The sequence below is a fragment of the Protopterus annectens genome, chromosome 8.part0 (genome assembly GCF_019279795.1).
Source record: "Protopterus annectens isolate FY-2018-M chromosome 8.part0, PAN1.0, whole genome shotgun sequence".
In the NCBI taxonomy this organism is placed as follows: Eukaryota; Metazoa; Chordata; order Ceratodontiformes; family Protopteridae; genus Protopterus; species Protopterus annectens.
The window spans coordinates 709,688,900-709,704,260 of record NC_056741.1 but is presented as its reverse complement, the minus strand read 5'-3'; the positions used below and the strand labels follow the sequence as shown (position 1 = coordinate 709,704,260).

The window sequence follows — 15,361 nt, the reverse complement described above, 5'->3', positions numbered from 1 at the left end:
TTTTGGCATTTAGCTTGAGACCATGACTTTGACACTAGGTCCATCTCAGTAAGGCCCTTTTGGAGAATGTCCGTGTCAGCCAGAGAGTAAATTATGGCTTCCAGTTTGCAGTCATCGGCGAACTTGGTTAGCCATAGTCCTCCTGTGTTTGCCTGTACTACTGAGAAGTATATGCCAAACAGTAGGGGTCCCAGGACCGAGACTTGTGGGACACCACTTGTGACTGGTTTAGAGTCGGACCTGGTGCCCGCTATTCTTACCGTGTGAGTTCTGTCTTTAAGCCAGCTGGCAACCCATCTCGTGACGTAGGGGTCTATGTTCAGGCTGGTGAGTTTTTCTAAAATATCCAAGTGAGGAATGGTGTCGAACGCCTTGGCGAGGTCAAGTTAGGCTGTGTGAACTACCTACTTATCTATGGCCTTGGTGACTGTCTCGAAGAAGTCAACCAGGTTTAGTAGGCATGACCTGCCCTTAATAAAGCCGAACTGGGTCGGGTCAAGTGTTTGGAAGTTCCCAATGTCTTTGTTAATGAGTTCCATGATGATGCGCTCCATAGCCTTGCAGACCAGGCTAGTCAGGCTTATGGGGTGATAGTTACCAGAGTCAGTTGTGGCCCCTCCTTTGTGAGGCGGAATAACCGTTGCTGTGCGCCATTCTATGGGCATGTAGCCTGTGGAGAGGCTGAGGTTGAACAGTGTGTTTAGGTGGGTGGAGGGGTTAGTTTGTTCTGTAGTTCGTGCAAGACGCAGCCTGGGACACCATCTGAACCCAATGACGCTGTGCTTTTGGCTTTTGAAAGGGCTGTTTTCACCTGTGCATCTGTGACTTCTGGGACACTACACTTTTCCGGTACTGTTGTGGGCCCTTTTGGGGGTGAGAGGGGGGTGAAGTTTGCACTGAATCTATCTGCCAGGATGTTGGCAGTATCAGTGGGTTCACTACATTTTGTGCAATTAGGCACTAGCTTAGAGCATATCTGTGAGTTGCCACTTAGATTCTTGACATAGCTAAAGAAGATTTTGTGGTTATCTTTCGAATCCTTGGCTATTTTTCTTTCGAAGTTAGCCTTGGAGGATTTTATGAGGGACCTAAGTTTCATACCGATACTGATCAGGGATGTCTTTCCTTCTTGGGATTTGCTTTTTTTCTGAACTAGTTTCCTCCTTCTATTGTATAGCCTGTTTATGGCAGGGGTCCACCAGACTGGTTTCCGTCTCTTAGGGGAGTGAGTCTTGGTTTTGCTAGGGATGGCACGATTCATGCATCCTTGTAGGTGTTCATAGAGTGCATTTGTAAAGGTTCCTGCATCTTGGACACTGTTATCCTTTAGCGTGGGGGCTGTAAAACTTACCACCTCTGTCTTAAGTACGGTGAAGTTTGCTATAGAAAAGTTTTTCACTGTGGTTTCCTTGGTTGGAGGTGGTGGTGTGGTGTGGACATCCAGAGTGTCTAGTTTATGGTCTGATCTAACCAGTGACGGGTTGACCTCTGGTGTGGAACACCTGTCGCCCATGTTGGTGATGACCAGGTCCAATATGTTTTCACCTCTGGTAGGGGAGTTTACCAGCTGATCCAGGGCATATGAGTTGATAAATTACAGGAAGCGCTGGACCTGGGAGTTTGCACTTGAGTAGTTTTCCCAGTTAACGGTAGGGTACTTGAAATCGCCCAGTATCAGGGTGTTCGGTAGGACCTTCATGTTTTTCAGCGTCTCCAGAAAGGCGGAGTGGTAGTCCTGGGTCATGGAGGGTGACCTGTAGCGGGCCATAATTTGCATTGCAGATTTGCCTGATGTTAGTTGCACATGGATGATCTCTGAGGTATCATGCTGCGCCACTAACCTGGAGGTGTAGGTATCCTTGATGAATATGGATACACCCCCTCCTTTTGTGTTTCGGTCCATGTTCTGTGGCCGAAATGTGTGGTATGAGTTTTAGTCCTGTAGTGCTGGGGTGCTCTGTGGAGCCTTGAACCAGATTTCAGTTACTGCACAGATGTCGACGTTCTCCATACTGAGGAGTGCTTCGAGCACATGCATTTTGAGATTTGAACTCCTGGCGTTGAGTAGCAAAAAAGTCTCAATACAAAAATATTTATAAATGATAAATTATGTATACAAATATATCAGGACTACTGCCATTTTAAAATTTTTACAAGAGAAAAAATGTCCCTGATTAACAGGAGCCACTAGCAATCAGATTGCACCCTCTACATAACCAATCTTCAAGTGCTTACTTTACATAGTGCCACAACTTACTGCTGTAGCTCTCAGCCATCCAAAGTCCTATCCACGTGAAATAATGTAAAATTCGACAAAAAATAAAAATAAATCACTGCAGGCAGTGTGCACTCTTACCAATGCCCATGAATGTATCTATGTAAAACAGCTGGAACAGAAAATGATTACCCTGAAGATCGACAGTATTTACTACCATTAATATCTGGGTTAAAGTACTTGCATAGTCTATTGTAGGTATCACAGCAGTGCAAGTACCCAGTACTTGCATTTTTTTTTTGAAAGTTGCTACTACAGCAATTTGTAGGAACCAGAGCAACTACCTTTCAGTTTGCAGTAGGGAACCGAAACAGGAATGGGACAATGTAAGCAAAGTAAGGTGACACATAGGTAGGATTGGACAGAGATGCCACAAAGTGGGAGGTAGTCAAATTAAAGGGGGGGGGGGGCAATGTTTACATTTCAGTCCCAGACATGGAACTGTATTTTGAACTCCTATAGTGTCCCTTTAAAGACTGAAAAGTTGCATTTTAAAATGTCTTTTGAATGTGTAAAGAACAACCTTATTTTGATGTAAAATGCCAATGATATGTATGGCACAGAGTTGAAATTAATTTAAAATGATAATTGTAATGTAGTGTAAGCTACCTCACATACTATATATACCATATAAAAAAAGGAGTTTCACATATGGAACATACACCTTTAAACGATAACTAGCTAACTACAGGCAGCAGTGTATCATGTTACACATTTTCTTCTAGAATATTCACTTTGTTACAGGTCTCAAAGAGGTTAGTCAACATTAAGAATGTCATATGTCATTTACCTACCATCTATATCACACAAACTCCAGTCACCCCTGAAAACAGATTAGTGGTCTAGCATCACTAACCCTGTCAAAGAAAAAATAAGTTACAAAAAGTGTACTGCACTGTTAACTGCCAATTGTTTTAATAATACAAGGCTTTTTGTAGCTACAAACATTTTAGTATACAGTTTTGATTCCATCCCTATATTATACTAACAGTATAGCAGTATGGATACAGACAAGCAATTATACTAAGCAAAGCAGTATGGATAAAGACAAGCAAAAGGGGAAAAAAGGACTAGACAGATGACCAGAATTAAAGAATGTCGTGACTAACTAAAACAAAAACTAAGGTGACATGGTAGGAATGAAGACAAGGTTAAGGCAGATAGCAGGGTTAGTGGAGCAACATTACAGGGCAAAAAGGATGACACTAAATATTAATAGCAGTGATTTATTTACTTATTTTACATTTGTTGACCGGGATAGTCTGACTGGATATATGTCCATTTTCAGCGGAGGCCTGGGGAGAAAAGCTCCAGATAACACAGACAGAACATAACAGATACGAGTCTAACATATTTACAAAGCCTCCTAGTAGGTACTCACAATATACACAGTGTGTAATATACAAAAACAACAGTGATGCACTGATAAATAGGATAAAAAAGATGGACTAGAAGAATAGATGACTATCTGTTTAATACAGATTTCACTGTTTGTATTACAGCATTTAATACATTCACGTTTAGTATTTTGTTGTACTATATTCAACTTTTCAACTATATAGTGTTTAGATAGAAACACTAACAAATCTGAAGTTGAAAAAAAAGGATGAGAAAGCAATCATAAGGGATGGTGGAGACAAACCGTAAATTCCTCACCCAAGTGAAAACCACCAATAGTGAAATGAGAAAGTAAGACCGCAACCAGGATTTTTAAAAGGGTTTGTCTTTATAGAGTTACTTAAGTAACTTCTGCTTACCTGCTGCATTTGTTGTTGAAGACAGAATTTCTGCTTTGCATCCAGCACCAAAGGCTCAGAAGGCCGGGTAATTTTTACTTTGGTGACCTCAGTTTTTTGTGTCTGCTTTACTGAAGCTGCAGCTCTCTTTTGCCTGAGAAGTTCCAACTGTGCCTTCACTGTTTTGTGGCGCTCATTAATCATATTAGCCAATGGCTCCTCAAACCTGTCTCAACATAAAGCAAACAGACGGGTAAAAAAAAATTCACTCTGAAACCACTAATTTATACCTCACAATATATGGTCTCCATTACAGGTACGCTCAAACTATGGCTAAAGGCTTCTTTTTAATTTGCCTGTGATTAGACCTAAGGCTACAAAATCCTCTTGTTCCAAGTCCTAATAAATAAGCCATTAAGAATGAAATGGTAGCCGCGGTGGTGCAGTGGTAGTGTTGTTGCCCCCCAGCAAGAGGTTCTTCTGTTCAATTCTCGGCTGGAGTGCCTTCTGTGTGGGAGTCTGCATGTCCTCCCCGCGGTCGAGTGGCCTTCGAAAGACGTGCGTGAATGGGCATGCCTTCGCTGAAGGTTGGGTGTCGGGCTGGCAACTCGGCACCATAAAAACCTATTGCCAATCATTAGTGGACCAGAGTTCTGCTGTGGCAACCCCTAACCGGGAAAAGCCAAAAGAGACAAAATATTTTTGTATCACTCACCAATAAATACAGCCTGCCATGCAGGTCTCTCTCGCAGCCACTACTCAAAAGAATGGCCAATATCTCCACTTTCCATAAACAAAATGGACTGTGACACCAGTTCCACTGGAATGATGAAGCCATGACTTGTGCACCAGTGACCCATGTTTCCTTACCAGCCCCTTAACACATCACAGGGAACAGGGAGGAGCAACAACTGCTGCTCACTCATTTTGTAGGAAGAGAAAGGAGGGTTCCATGGGACAGACCCTGCAGAAGATTTAGATTACTGAGGCTGCATTACATAGTGTACCACAGACTTGCAGAGGGCAGCCATGTGCAGAAGCATGCACGTACTATTTATACGGCAAGCTACTGTGGACATTTCACATGGTCAGGGAAAAGCCAAACTTGTATATCAATGATCTCTAAACCTAATAGGGGTTGATGGCACCATTCTTGGTACCAGAGTTATACCTCTAAGTGACACAAATGGGCCAGTGGGGTGACTGATAATTATCACAGTGTTTGGTGTGAAAAAAATACAGAATGGCTTGAATCTTCCCCCAGTAATTTAACAGTCAAATGTCTATAGAGTTAGCAAGACTACTAAACCCTCCTATTCTCACTTTCTGCTCAAGAACAGGGTTAAAAAAATATATTTTTTATTTTGCACATCCTATCAGCAAGAGATGCAGCAAACATTACCCCTGTAGAATTGGTAACAGTATGCCAGTTGTTTTACTTGTTCTGTGACTGATGTCAAAGATAGTACCATCTCATGCCTACCAATGACAGGTACAATTTACCAGTTCCAACACCAACAACCCACCAAGTTAACTAATTTCTCATGTATGCATGTGTTTATTTTACTTAATTTGTCAGATGTCAATTTACAACTGGGTAAAAAACATTTCGGGAGAGGTCCAATAAAGAAACTTGCAGAAAACACACATGAAAATAACTAATTTCTCATGTATGCATGCATTTACTTTATTTACATTTGTTGACTGTTAAGTTACAAATGGGCATAATACATTTTCACAAGAGGTTCAGAAAAATAATTTACAGAAAACGCATGAAAATAAAATGTTAATGCACATACCGTAAATATAATGATATACTCTGTATAAAGAATGCTGACAAAACTGCACTGTTTTATAATGTATTAGTAAACAGTAAAATATATCTAAATTAGTGCAAGAACAGAATCCTACAGGAAACAAAAATGGACAAGTTAAGTACTTTAAAATGCAAAGTTACACAAAAAAAGCTTATCAGATGAAAAGTCAAAGTAGAACCAGATATGGAAAAGGTGCTTAATGGAAGCAATGGAAACAAAGCAGAGGAAGCTACTTACTGAAAATCTGATGACCTTTTATCTTTTGCAAAGAATTCCATGTTGGTCTTCATACAGTAATCCAATGGCTAACAGTTTCTTTTGCTCCCTTGCCAAAAAGCTACAAGCTTTTCTATCTTAACAATACCCAGACTTGCAGACAGCCCCAATATCTTAAATCAATACAAGGACCAGCAATTCCTCTCATTTACCAGTTTTAAAAAATAAAGACAACACTCCAGCATTAAGAACTTTCATTTTCTTACTGTAGGTGCCCTTTAAATTTCTGGTGGTGTTTAGTGGACCGTGCAAGAAATCTGGCAGTGAGAATAGTTCTTTCTATTGGTTTGCATGTGGTGGCTGTTCAGAATAACAAGTGTTTATAGCATTAGGGATGGGGTAGCAGCTGCTGAAGTTTATCTCTGCAGCAAGTTACTTTGGCTGCAATGATATGGGCAATGCCAGGACATATCAGGGGGGGCTTTACAATAAAAATTAAAGCAGCCATAAATGTAAGTGATACCTGCTTTAAGCTAAAAGCTTAAAAATACTTAATTTGTAGAGAATTAATACAGCCTACTTGTATCTTAAGGTGCAATGCCGCTTTTGTTTCTTTTTATATTGCTGTATCTGCAACTGTCAAACTAGCAGGGCTACTGGTAGAGAAAGACCACCTCTAGGGACCTTTAGAATACATTAAAAAAGCCTCTACCATGACAAGTCATGAGTGGTCGCTTGTGAATGCACAAGATGTAAAGGTGCTGACTCATTGGTTTGGCTTAGAGTGACAGGCATGCTTAGAGGGGATAGGATGGTGAGAAGGAAACTCGAGCTGTTTAGGTGAATTTTCCCTTAAAAAGTAGACAGCTCTAATCCATAGTCAAAGCTGACAGCTCACAATGCTTAAAATATAAGAACAAATTTATACAGAAATACCAAATTAACATTTAAGTCAGTACAAGACCCAAATGTTCTGGAATGTATACAAAACACGATCACAGTTCACTCGGGCATCTTAAAAGAACACAGTAGCAGAAATCCAATGTATGCTTTGTGCTGTACTTGCAATTCTTTCAGGAGTACAAGAATGTGCTTTTTTTTTTTTTTGTGTGCACGCACACAAGTGTATGAGTATGGCGGGGGGGTGGGTAGGACGTAGCTAAAAAGACCTTGGCCAGTAGTTAAACCCTTCAGTGCAGTAGTTTACTGGTGGTTTTATATGGTTCAGCATTAAGGTTCATAGGTAGGCACTAGGCTATCGGCCCAAGGGCCTACGTAAGCCTAGCCAACAAGGTTCCCTGGCTTACGCCAACCAAGAAAGTTATTTTCCTGTGCAACTGTCGAGCAGAGACACAGAAGTGATCCCCGGGGTGTATTTCGTATTTCCCATCCACTCATCAAGATTTTTCTTGAAGAGTGCTAATGAAGAACTTTGCTTGACATACATGCGTAACCTGCTCCAGAGTATGGGAAGTCCCTGGGACAGGAATCTATCCCTCCAGCATGTCCTCTTTATTGTGGTGACAAGGTTTAGGTCCCTGGAGCATGCAGCTCACAGGGATTGGGATTTCTTTAAGTGTAGCATGTCCAACAGTTCTGGGTTTGACATAGCTTAGGAAATGTAATTTGTATGCTGTTTTCTACTGTGCTTTTAAAGACAGTAAGGAAGCATGTTTACATTATGCCTGTTCTTGACTGAGGGAAAAAGAATGTGTCCAAGAAGAGAGAGTTACCCTTAAACCTCTCAATGAGTGGTTGTGAGAGAGGTGGTTAAACAACAAAAAAAAAAGTTATACACTTACCTCAAAAAGAGAACTGGTTGATCCTTGAATGTACATTTCTCTCAGAAGTCTCAAAAGTTCTGCAAGTTCTATGAAAAGAACCAGCATGCATGGGTGTCCTCTTTCCCCTTTATTTCCTTTATATTGAGGGCCACTGGCACATAAAATATGGGACTTACAAACTCAATTAAGTAATTGGTATGGTAATTTCAAGAACATTTGGCTTTATCTGCAGGGATATTATTTTGTAATTGATAAATCCAGGAAAGGTCTTTGTTGTTGCAAAATACTTTGAGACAGATTCAAGTTTTTTTTCCAGGACAGCTGACATAATGGTTAAGGTGTTTTATCTCACAGATACAAGATAAAATGTTTGATTCTCACCTTTGGGAACCGGGCTAGGCTTAAAATGATCCAGAAGGGCAGCTAGTCTAGTACTTACCAATGAGCCTACATAAAATTATTAAGTTAAAACAAAGGCTATTGCAGTAAGTTATGCATCCACACAGGAATTAGTTCAGCAATATCTATATTTATGGGGACATAAGATGAAGTATTTTGGTGTATGGATTATAAAAGATTATGTTATGGCAGCTAATTATATAAGGGAAGACTCTAAACAAAGGATAATACTGAAACTGACAAACTGGAAGCTGTTGTTTATGGATATGGATAGTAAGATACAAGCAGTTAAATTGTATTAAAAAATTGAGTTTTATACACCTGTTGGGCATAATTATATCAACCAGAAGAGAATTCATGGATGATGAGCTGAAGGAATTTATTTGGGAGGGGCAAAGTTAATTGGGACAATCTGATCCTCCACACAGAATGCGCTGGTTTAGGATTACTGTATTTGAAGGCCTATTTTAGAGCTATGTAGTTAAGTTTTATATAGATAACATAAATAGAAGGTTATAAATCACAGTGGAAAGCAAAGATGAAGAAAATGGGATTGGGTGTAAAGAAATAAGGAAAGAAAAAGATTTTAGCCTTCAGGAGGACAACCACCATACAAAATATTGTATTCATAAAGCAGCAGAAGGCATTCTAAGAACTAAGTCTTCACAGGAATGGAGAAAGCAGGGTTTACCCATAGGGATGACTGCAAGTAGGGCTGTAGAAAATAGGCAAGACAGGTCTGGAATTTGCTGCAGAAAACTAGCAAAGGAATTTAGGTACTGGGAGCAAATAACTACAGAGGGAAAGGTAACAGAGTGGGATGAAACCAAGAAAAATCAGGAATGTAGGTTAGAGCTGGTCTTCCCAACCAGGGACTGGATATTACAGTATATGCAAAGAGAAAGGGATGGGGGAGTGTTAAGTGAAAGACCATCTCTGGCACACTTTTCAGCTTTGTCTGAAAAAGCTGCTGTTAAAAGGGGATAATTAGTAGGGTATATAAAATAATACACAACTATAAGACTCAATCAGACCAGGTTAGAAAAGATTGTGCAGAGAGACTGGAAAAGCAATTTACAAAGGAACAGCGGAAGGACATCTGTATGGTTCCCAAGTATATAGCAAAGTCCAGTAGGCTTAGGATTTTTGTGTGTGTATATTAATACCCTTAGCATTCTTCACAGAATTTTTGCTTGGGTAGAAAATTGTTGCAGGTGCGAATAGAAAGAGAGGCACAGGGAGACATATTTTGGCAGTGTAACAAGTTGGAAGACATTGGGCCGGATTCATGAAACCTCCATGTAAGAGTTAATATGTCTTGCACAGAGGCTGCAGTGTAAAGGTATGACGTCAGCATACCATGCATATTCATGAGGGCATGCTGAATCATACCCTAGGCTAACATGGTCCGTGTATGAAAGTAGGGGGTGTGTCCGAATGCCGAGTTCTGCAAAGGGACACACCCCAAGAAGAGTCAGAGTCCTGAAAGTAAACACCCACGAGCGAGTCCACGGAAATGTCAAGGAACACAACACCACATGCCCTCACAGACTATAAACCCAACTGTAATGTAAAACGTAAGAATATTAGTTTATTTATTTTTTTTATAATGTCCAAAATGTTTGCCCGTAGTTGCGCTCGTTTGCGCGGGTATGCCCTCCGCTCAGCCACAGTCAGCAGACATTGAAAAGCATATAAAATCGAAATATGCAAATTACGCCAAGTAGCAATAGCATAGGGGTAGAGACATTGGCCAAAGAAGAGTTAGTCACGGTTCGAGCCCCCCACAACATCATATTCCATTTTTATTTAAATAAGCATGAAACAATCCCGACACACATATATAAAACCATAATTTAAGTAAAATGTAATGAAATGGGCCATGTATTTTTGAAGAAATCCGACATAATAAAATATAAAAAAAGGATCCGAATTGCCCATAACTTAGCAAGGCTTCAGCAAGCTGAATATGGGTGCCCGTAGGTGAGCAGAGCTTTAACAAGCATAATATGAGTGCCCATAGGTGAGCAGCTCTTTAACAAGCTTAATATGAGTGCCCGCAGGTGAGCAGCGCTTTAACAGGTATAATATGAGTGCCCGGAGTTGAGCAGCACTTTACCATGCTTAAAATGAGTGCCCGTAGTTCAGCAGCACTGCACCCAACGTAACACGAGTGCTCATGGCTAAATAACGCGTTATTCAGCGTGAGCCGTTTGCGCGAAGCCGCTCAGCGTGCCACCCAGCTTACCATCGGGCAACATTGGGTAAGCTGTATCAAAGCCTCCTTTACACAGACACACCTCCTAGCCTGTCTAGACGGTAGTAAAATAAAAAAAGCAATGCCCAGGGTTGAACCTGGGATACTGTGCACCATAGTCAAAGTACTTTACCACCAAGCCATGACAGTTGTACTGAGAAATGCAGTATTAGCATATATATAGGAATGAATGGAAATAGAAGCATGACAAAGCAGGTTTTTTCAAGCTGATAAATATCCAAAACGGCCAATCACAGATAAGTGCGGAAACTCCGGCATATATAAGCCCCATAGGCGGGAATTCACAGCATAACTGATTGTGGTACCCATTTGCAGTCAGGATGGCAGGTGCAGGAGAGGGAAGTCGCTTTAGGGCACAAAGGTGGGGTGTTGAGGAGTCAAAATATATGGTTTGGCTCCTAGTCCATGATCATGAAGCACAACTCATGCAGGGCCAGGTTCACTGGGGTGCGTACAAGGCAGAGGTGTGGAACCGGTTGGCACATGATCTCACCAGTGCCACAGGCATTCCAAGGATGGGTGAACAGGTCCGTCACCACCATGCGGACCTGAAGCGACGGAAGGAGGACCAACTGAACCGTTGGATCCAGGAGGCCCGCCAAATGCCCAATGCCCCACTACTGAGTAAGTATCCATATAATTAAGTATGTAAGAAATGCTATCCTAGCCTATAGTATGGAGACGTATGTTCCAATATTACTTTCTTTATATTACAGCTGCAGGTGTCCGTTCCGCGAATCAGCGAGCCTATGCTGATAGGCTGCTGAGGTTGCGCCACCAGGCAGGTTAGTAATTATTTAGCTAGTATTGTCATAGAATATAAGTGAGACAGATTGTAAAAGAGTTCAGTGTTGTAACCCACTAATAAAGGTCAAATAAGCCTAGAAGAAAGATTCTGCTAGTATTGTAAGATTAGATAAGTGATGCAGCCTGGAAAATAGTTTCATGCAATCCAGTAATAAAGATTAAACACGTCTCAAATAGAAGTGTCCACCTGTACTGTAATATCAGATAACTGCTGCAGCCAGAAAATGAGTGGTAATCAATCAACAAAGGCTAGACAAGTGTCAAATACATCCTTGTAAATTCTGCCATATGAAATAAGTGAGTCAGCTGGAAAGGGTTGTTGTAAACCTGTAATAAATGTTAATAAAGCCTAGAATTAAGTACCAGTCTGAAATGTACATATAACATAATTGAGAGAGTGTGAGAAAGACAGTTTGAAGCCACCAAGAAAGCTGCAATAAGTCTGGAATAAAGGTATACTGCAGTCACTACATTATGAAATGAATAAGACAGCCACAACCAAAGAGTGTAATGTGTTAAATAAAATACAGAACATGGACCATGTCCGTCCCACAAATTGGATATGTTGCTGTACCCTTGCATTATGGAAATAGTATGGTTGTATGAAATGCTGAACATCCACAGTTGTCTAGACCCATATAAATCAAATGTAGCAGGATGCTGTACTTGAACACAGCCAGATATGAACATATATGAATAAAAATGGAATGTATATTAATGCAGCAGTAACATCCCCATCACCAACATTCCTAAGGTTACGTACAAGAAACTGTACTAATACATGTAGGGGATATATATCTGCATCTACTAGGAATGTACAGTATATGTATAGTTAGTTTAAGTTGTTAATGTAATATTTCTCCACCCTACCCTATTTTCACAAATTATGCCATTCCACGCCAAACTGGGTATGTGTATTCACAATTAATTCCCATGGACATTTGTCCTGTTGGTTTATACGTATCTGCATGTACGTTGATGCATGTGCCCTGTTCACATATCCAAACCTGATGGCCTGTTGCCACCAATCAACCCTGCATGCTGTTGGAATGTGCACTGTTGTTCTAAATATGCATGTGTTATGCTTGCTGCTCAATGTTCGGAATTCATGGGTGTTTGGTTAATGGGAATACTGATGCATGCTGTTACAACTAATTTTGAATGGTGTTGTTTGTTACTAACCCAAAATGCCATAAAATACTGCTAAACATAGGACAACAGGGAAGGCGGGTTCCAGCGGACCCACCTCTACCACCTCAGCTGGCGAGTGCACCTGGCACCAGTGCCCAGGCCGGGACCTCCTCCTCTGGTGGCCCTGTGTCACCTTTGGGTGGAAGCGCTGCAGGGGATGGGGCTCGTCCCCGCTCTGCAAGCGTGGCCGGAGGAGAGCCTCCACTCACCCTCTATACGGACGGTCGGTGGTGCGTAGTGAGATCAGGTGTTCTGTGACTGATCCCCTATGCCAGCTTGAGGCGAGGGTGGCGCAACTCACGGGTGTGCCTGCCCATCCGATCCAGCCCCCAGCACAGCACCGGCCTGGGCTGTGAAGGCGCAGTGGTAACTGCCTATGGGTGGGGATTTCAGTTCCACTGTTGCCATCTGTGGGCTCATGGGCTTGCGATATCCAAACATCCGTCCCCGTCATTTGTGTTTACCCCCCACATGTCATACTCTGCTCCTGTATGCGTCTTGTTTGTCTTGTCTGTTAACCTCCCCAACCTACCTCCCCAAATATACCTACTTCCTGTACCTCACATTCCACTCTCAGCTGAAAAAAAAATAAAAAAAGGGCACTCTGTTCCCACAAAAATATTACGCCCCATACATAGCTGCCCAATTCGCACACATGTCCACTGGACATGTAAACTGATAATTCTAATTGGCAGTACAACATATTTTGTTGTCCTCACCCCCCTCTCTCAGGGGTGGAAGGTTTCAAATTTCACACCAAATTTCACACATATGCACAGCTGTTGCTAATAAAGAAATGGGCCACTATGGGCCTTCCCCTACATCCTTCCTGCACATCCTGAGCTTGTTTTCCTACTGTCCTACCCTCTTTGTGCCCCCTTTTTCACCACTTTCCTATCTCCCTATTTTCTTTTCTTTACAAGAAATTAGCTTGTGTGTTAGTGGGAGTAAGCACTTTTAAGCAGTAGTCAGCGGGTGTGTGCTTGTGTGTGCTTAGCTAAGCGAGTGTGCGCTCAGCTAAGCGAGTGTGCGCATGTGTAAGCATTGCACAAACCCGCTTACAACTGCTTAAAAGTGCCTTAGTCACTCTGTATGACAAGGCCTGTAGTCTGCTTATCAGCAAAATAAAATACCCCTGTCAGTCTCAATCCCTGGACCTTGGAAACACTAGTCTGCATGAATTACCACTGAGCCACGGCAGATATACAAGAACTTGGTGCTGAAAGAAATATATCATGAAATACAAGGAGGGAATGTAAAGGGAATATAGGAAAGGCCATTACGCAAAGCTTGTTCCCTGAATCCTTACTGGCAATTCGTGTGGAATTGCATTACATTAGTGTGATAAGAGAAACAGCCATGCTAGGAGGTAATAATGTTACAGTAGCACCTTACAAACCACACACAGTATCAGAGCAGGATAAACACTGCCATATTTGAATAGGTATGAGGCCAGACTTCCCAACTGTGACTGATTTACAGGGATGTCCCTGATTTGCAAAAAAATGTTGCCTGTGCCCCACTGACTCCCTGTGAAATGTACTAACAGTAGGCAGAAATGTGGGGTATCCCACATAATGGTGACTGTCAATAAGTTAAAGTAGACACTACTTGCATGTCAGAAATGGTGTAGTAATACATATGCTCAAAATACCCCACAGTCACAACTGCAGAATATCTGAAATATCTCACAGGTGTATCCCACTGATATGTACCTTTCCCTGAGGCTGGTCAAATATATACCTGAGAGTATCTGAGGCCTGCAAGTGTCAGAAATACACAGGCATATCAGCCTGTCTGCTGTTACACACTCTGCGAACAGCTGTAGGATTATTCCCACAAGCACACCCTCATGTAGGAGTACAACACAGAAATATCAAAGGATGTAGCCATCTAACAAAGTAATGACAGTATAGTAGTTTACAAGCACTGCATGTGCCTGATATTCATAATTGTTAGTACAAAATACAAGGCCCTAATACTGCTCAGCAGCAAATTAAAATACCCTTGTAAGTGTCAAACCCCAGACCTTGGGCTCACCAGACTGCATGCAGTGCCACCAAGTCACAGCAAACATATAAGAACTTAATGCTGAAAGAAATATATCATGCATTACAAGGAGTGAATGTAAATGGAAAATAGGGAAGCCATAGCAACACATTCTGGTAAAGACAAATATCAGGCCTTCAAGGACTGAATGTAGAGGGAAAATAGTGAACCCATAGCAACACATTGCAAGAACTACTGTTGTATACTAGTTAATCCACAACTCCCACAGGAAAGTACATACTCCCATGTAAACAGTGTTAGCATTAGCAGATGTGAGCTAACATATACACTGAGAAGAGTGAAATGGAAAAAGCAACAGTCAGGTTTCAGTACAACATGCATTTCAGTGGCTACAACACAGCCTTAGATATGAGAGACATACCAACCTTCTGACTGACACAACAGTGTCCACAGCAAACCAGCATGGTCCCCACCTTGCAAAACTGAAAGGCCTACGCCTAACTAACCTAACATTTTATAGCAGTGTCCTGAAATCACAGTGAGAACTGTAATTACCACACAGCAGGCTGCATGCAATTAGTAAATGCTGGCCACCAATTGGTGCAGAGGCCATCACATGCACATGTGCAGATACCTACAAAAGCAGCCTGTACTGCCAGTCCACACGTGTAATAATATCATTGCAGCAACTGGAGGAAGAGAGACAGAGAGAAAGACAGACAGAGAGAGACCAAAAGAAAAAAAAAAAGAAAAATCAAGCCAGCCAGCCATCTAGGCAGCCATCCACCCAGCCAGCCATCCACCCAGACAGCCAGCCAGCCAATCACCCAGGCAGCCAGCCAGCCATC

The 15,361-nt window shown here is 41.7% G+C and overlaps 1 protein-coding gene across 2 annotated transcripts in view; it reads right to left on the bottom strand.

The window, feature by feature from the left end:
- GON4L (gon-4 like) overlaps positions 1-15,361 on the bottom strand; it is a 3,426,849-nt gene that overhangs the window by 1,565,578 nt on the left and 1,845,910 nt on the right. For both annotated transcript variants that reach the window (XM_044080158.1, XM_044080159.1), the window contains one exon: positions 4,033-4,237. In XM_044080158.1, coding sequence (XP_043936093.1) covers positions 4,033-4,237 — 205 coding nt within the window. The remainder of the gene's footprint in view (positions 1-4,032; positions 4,238-15,361) is intronic.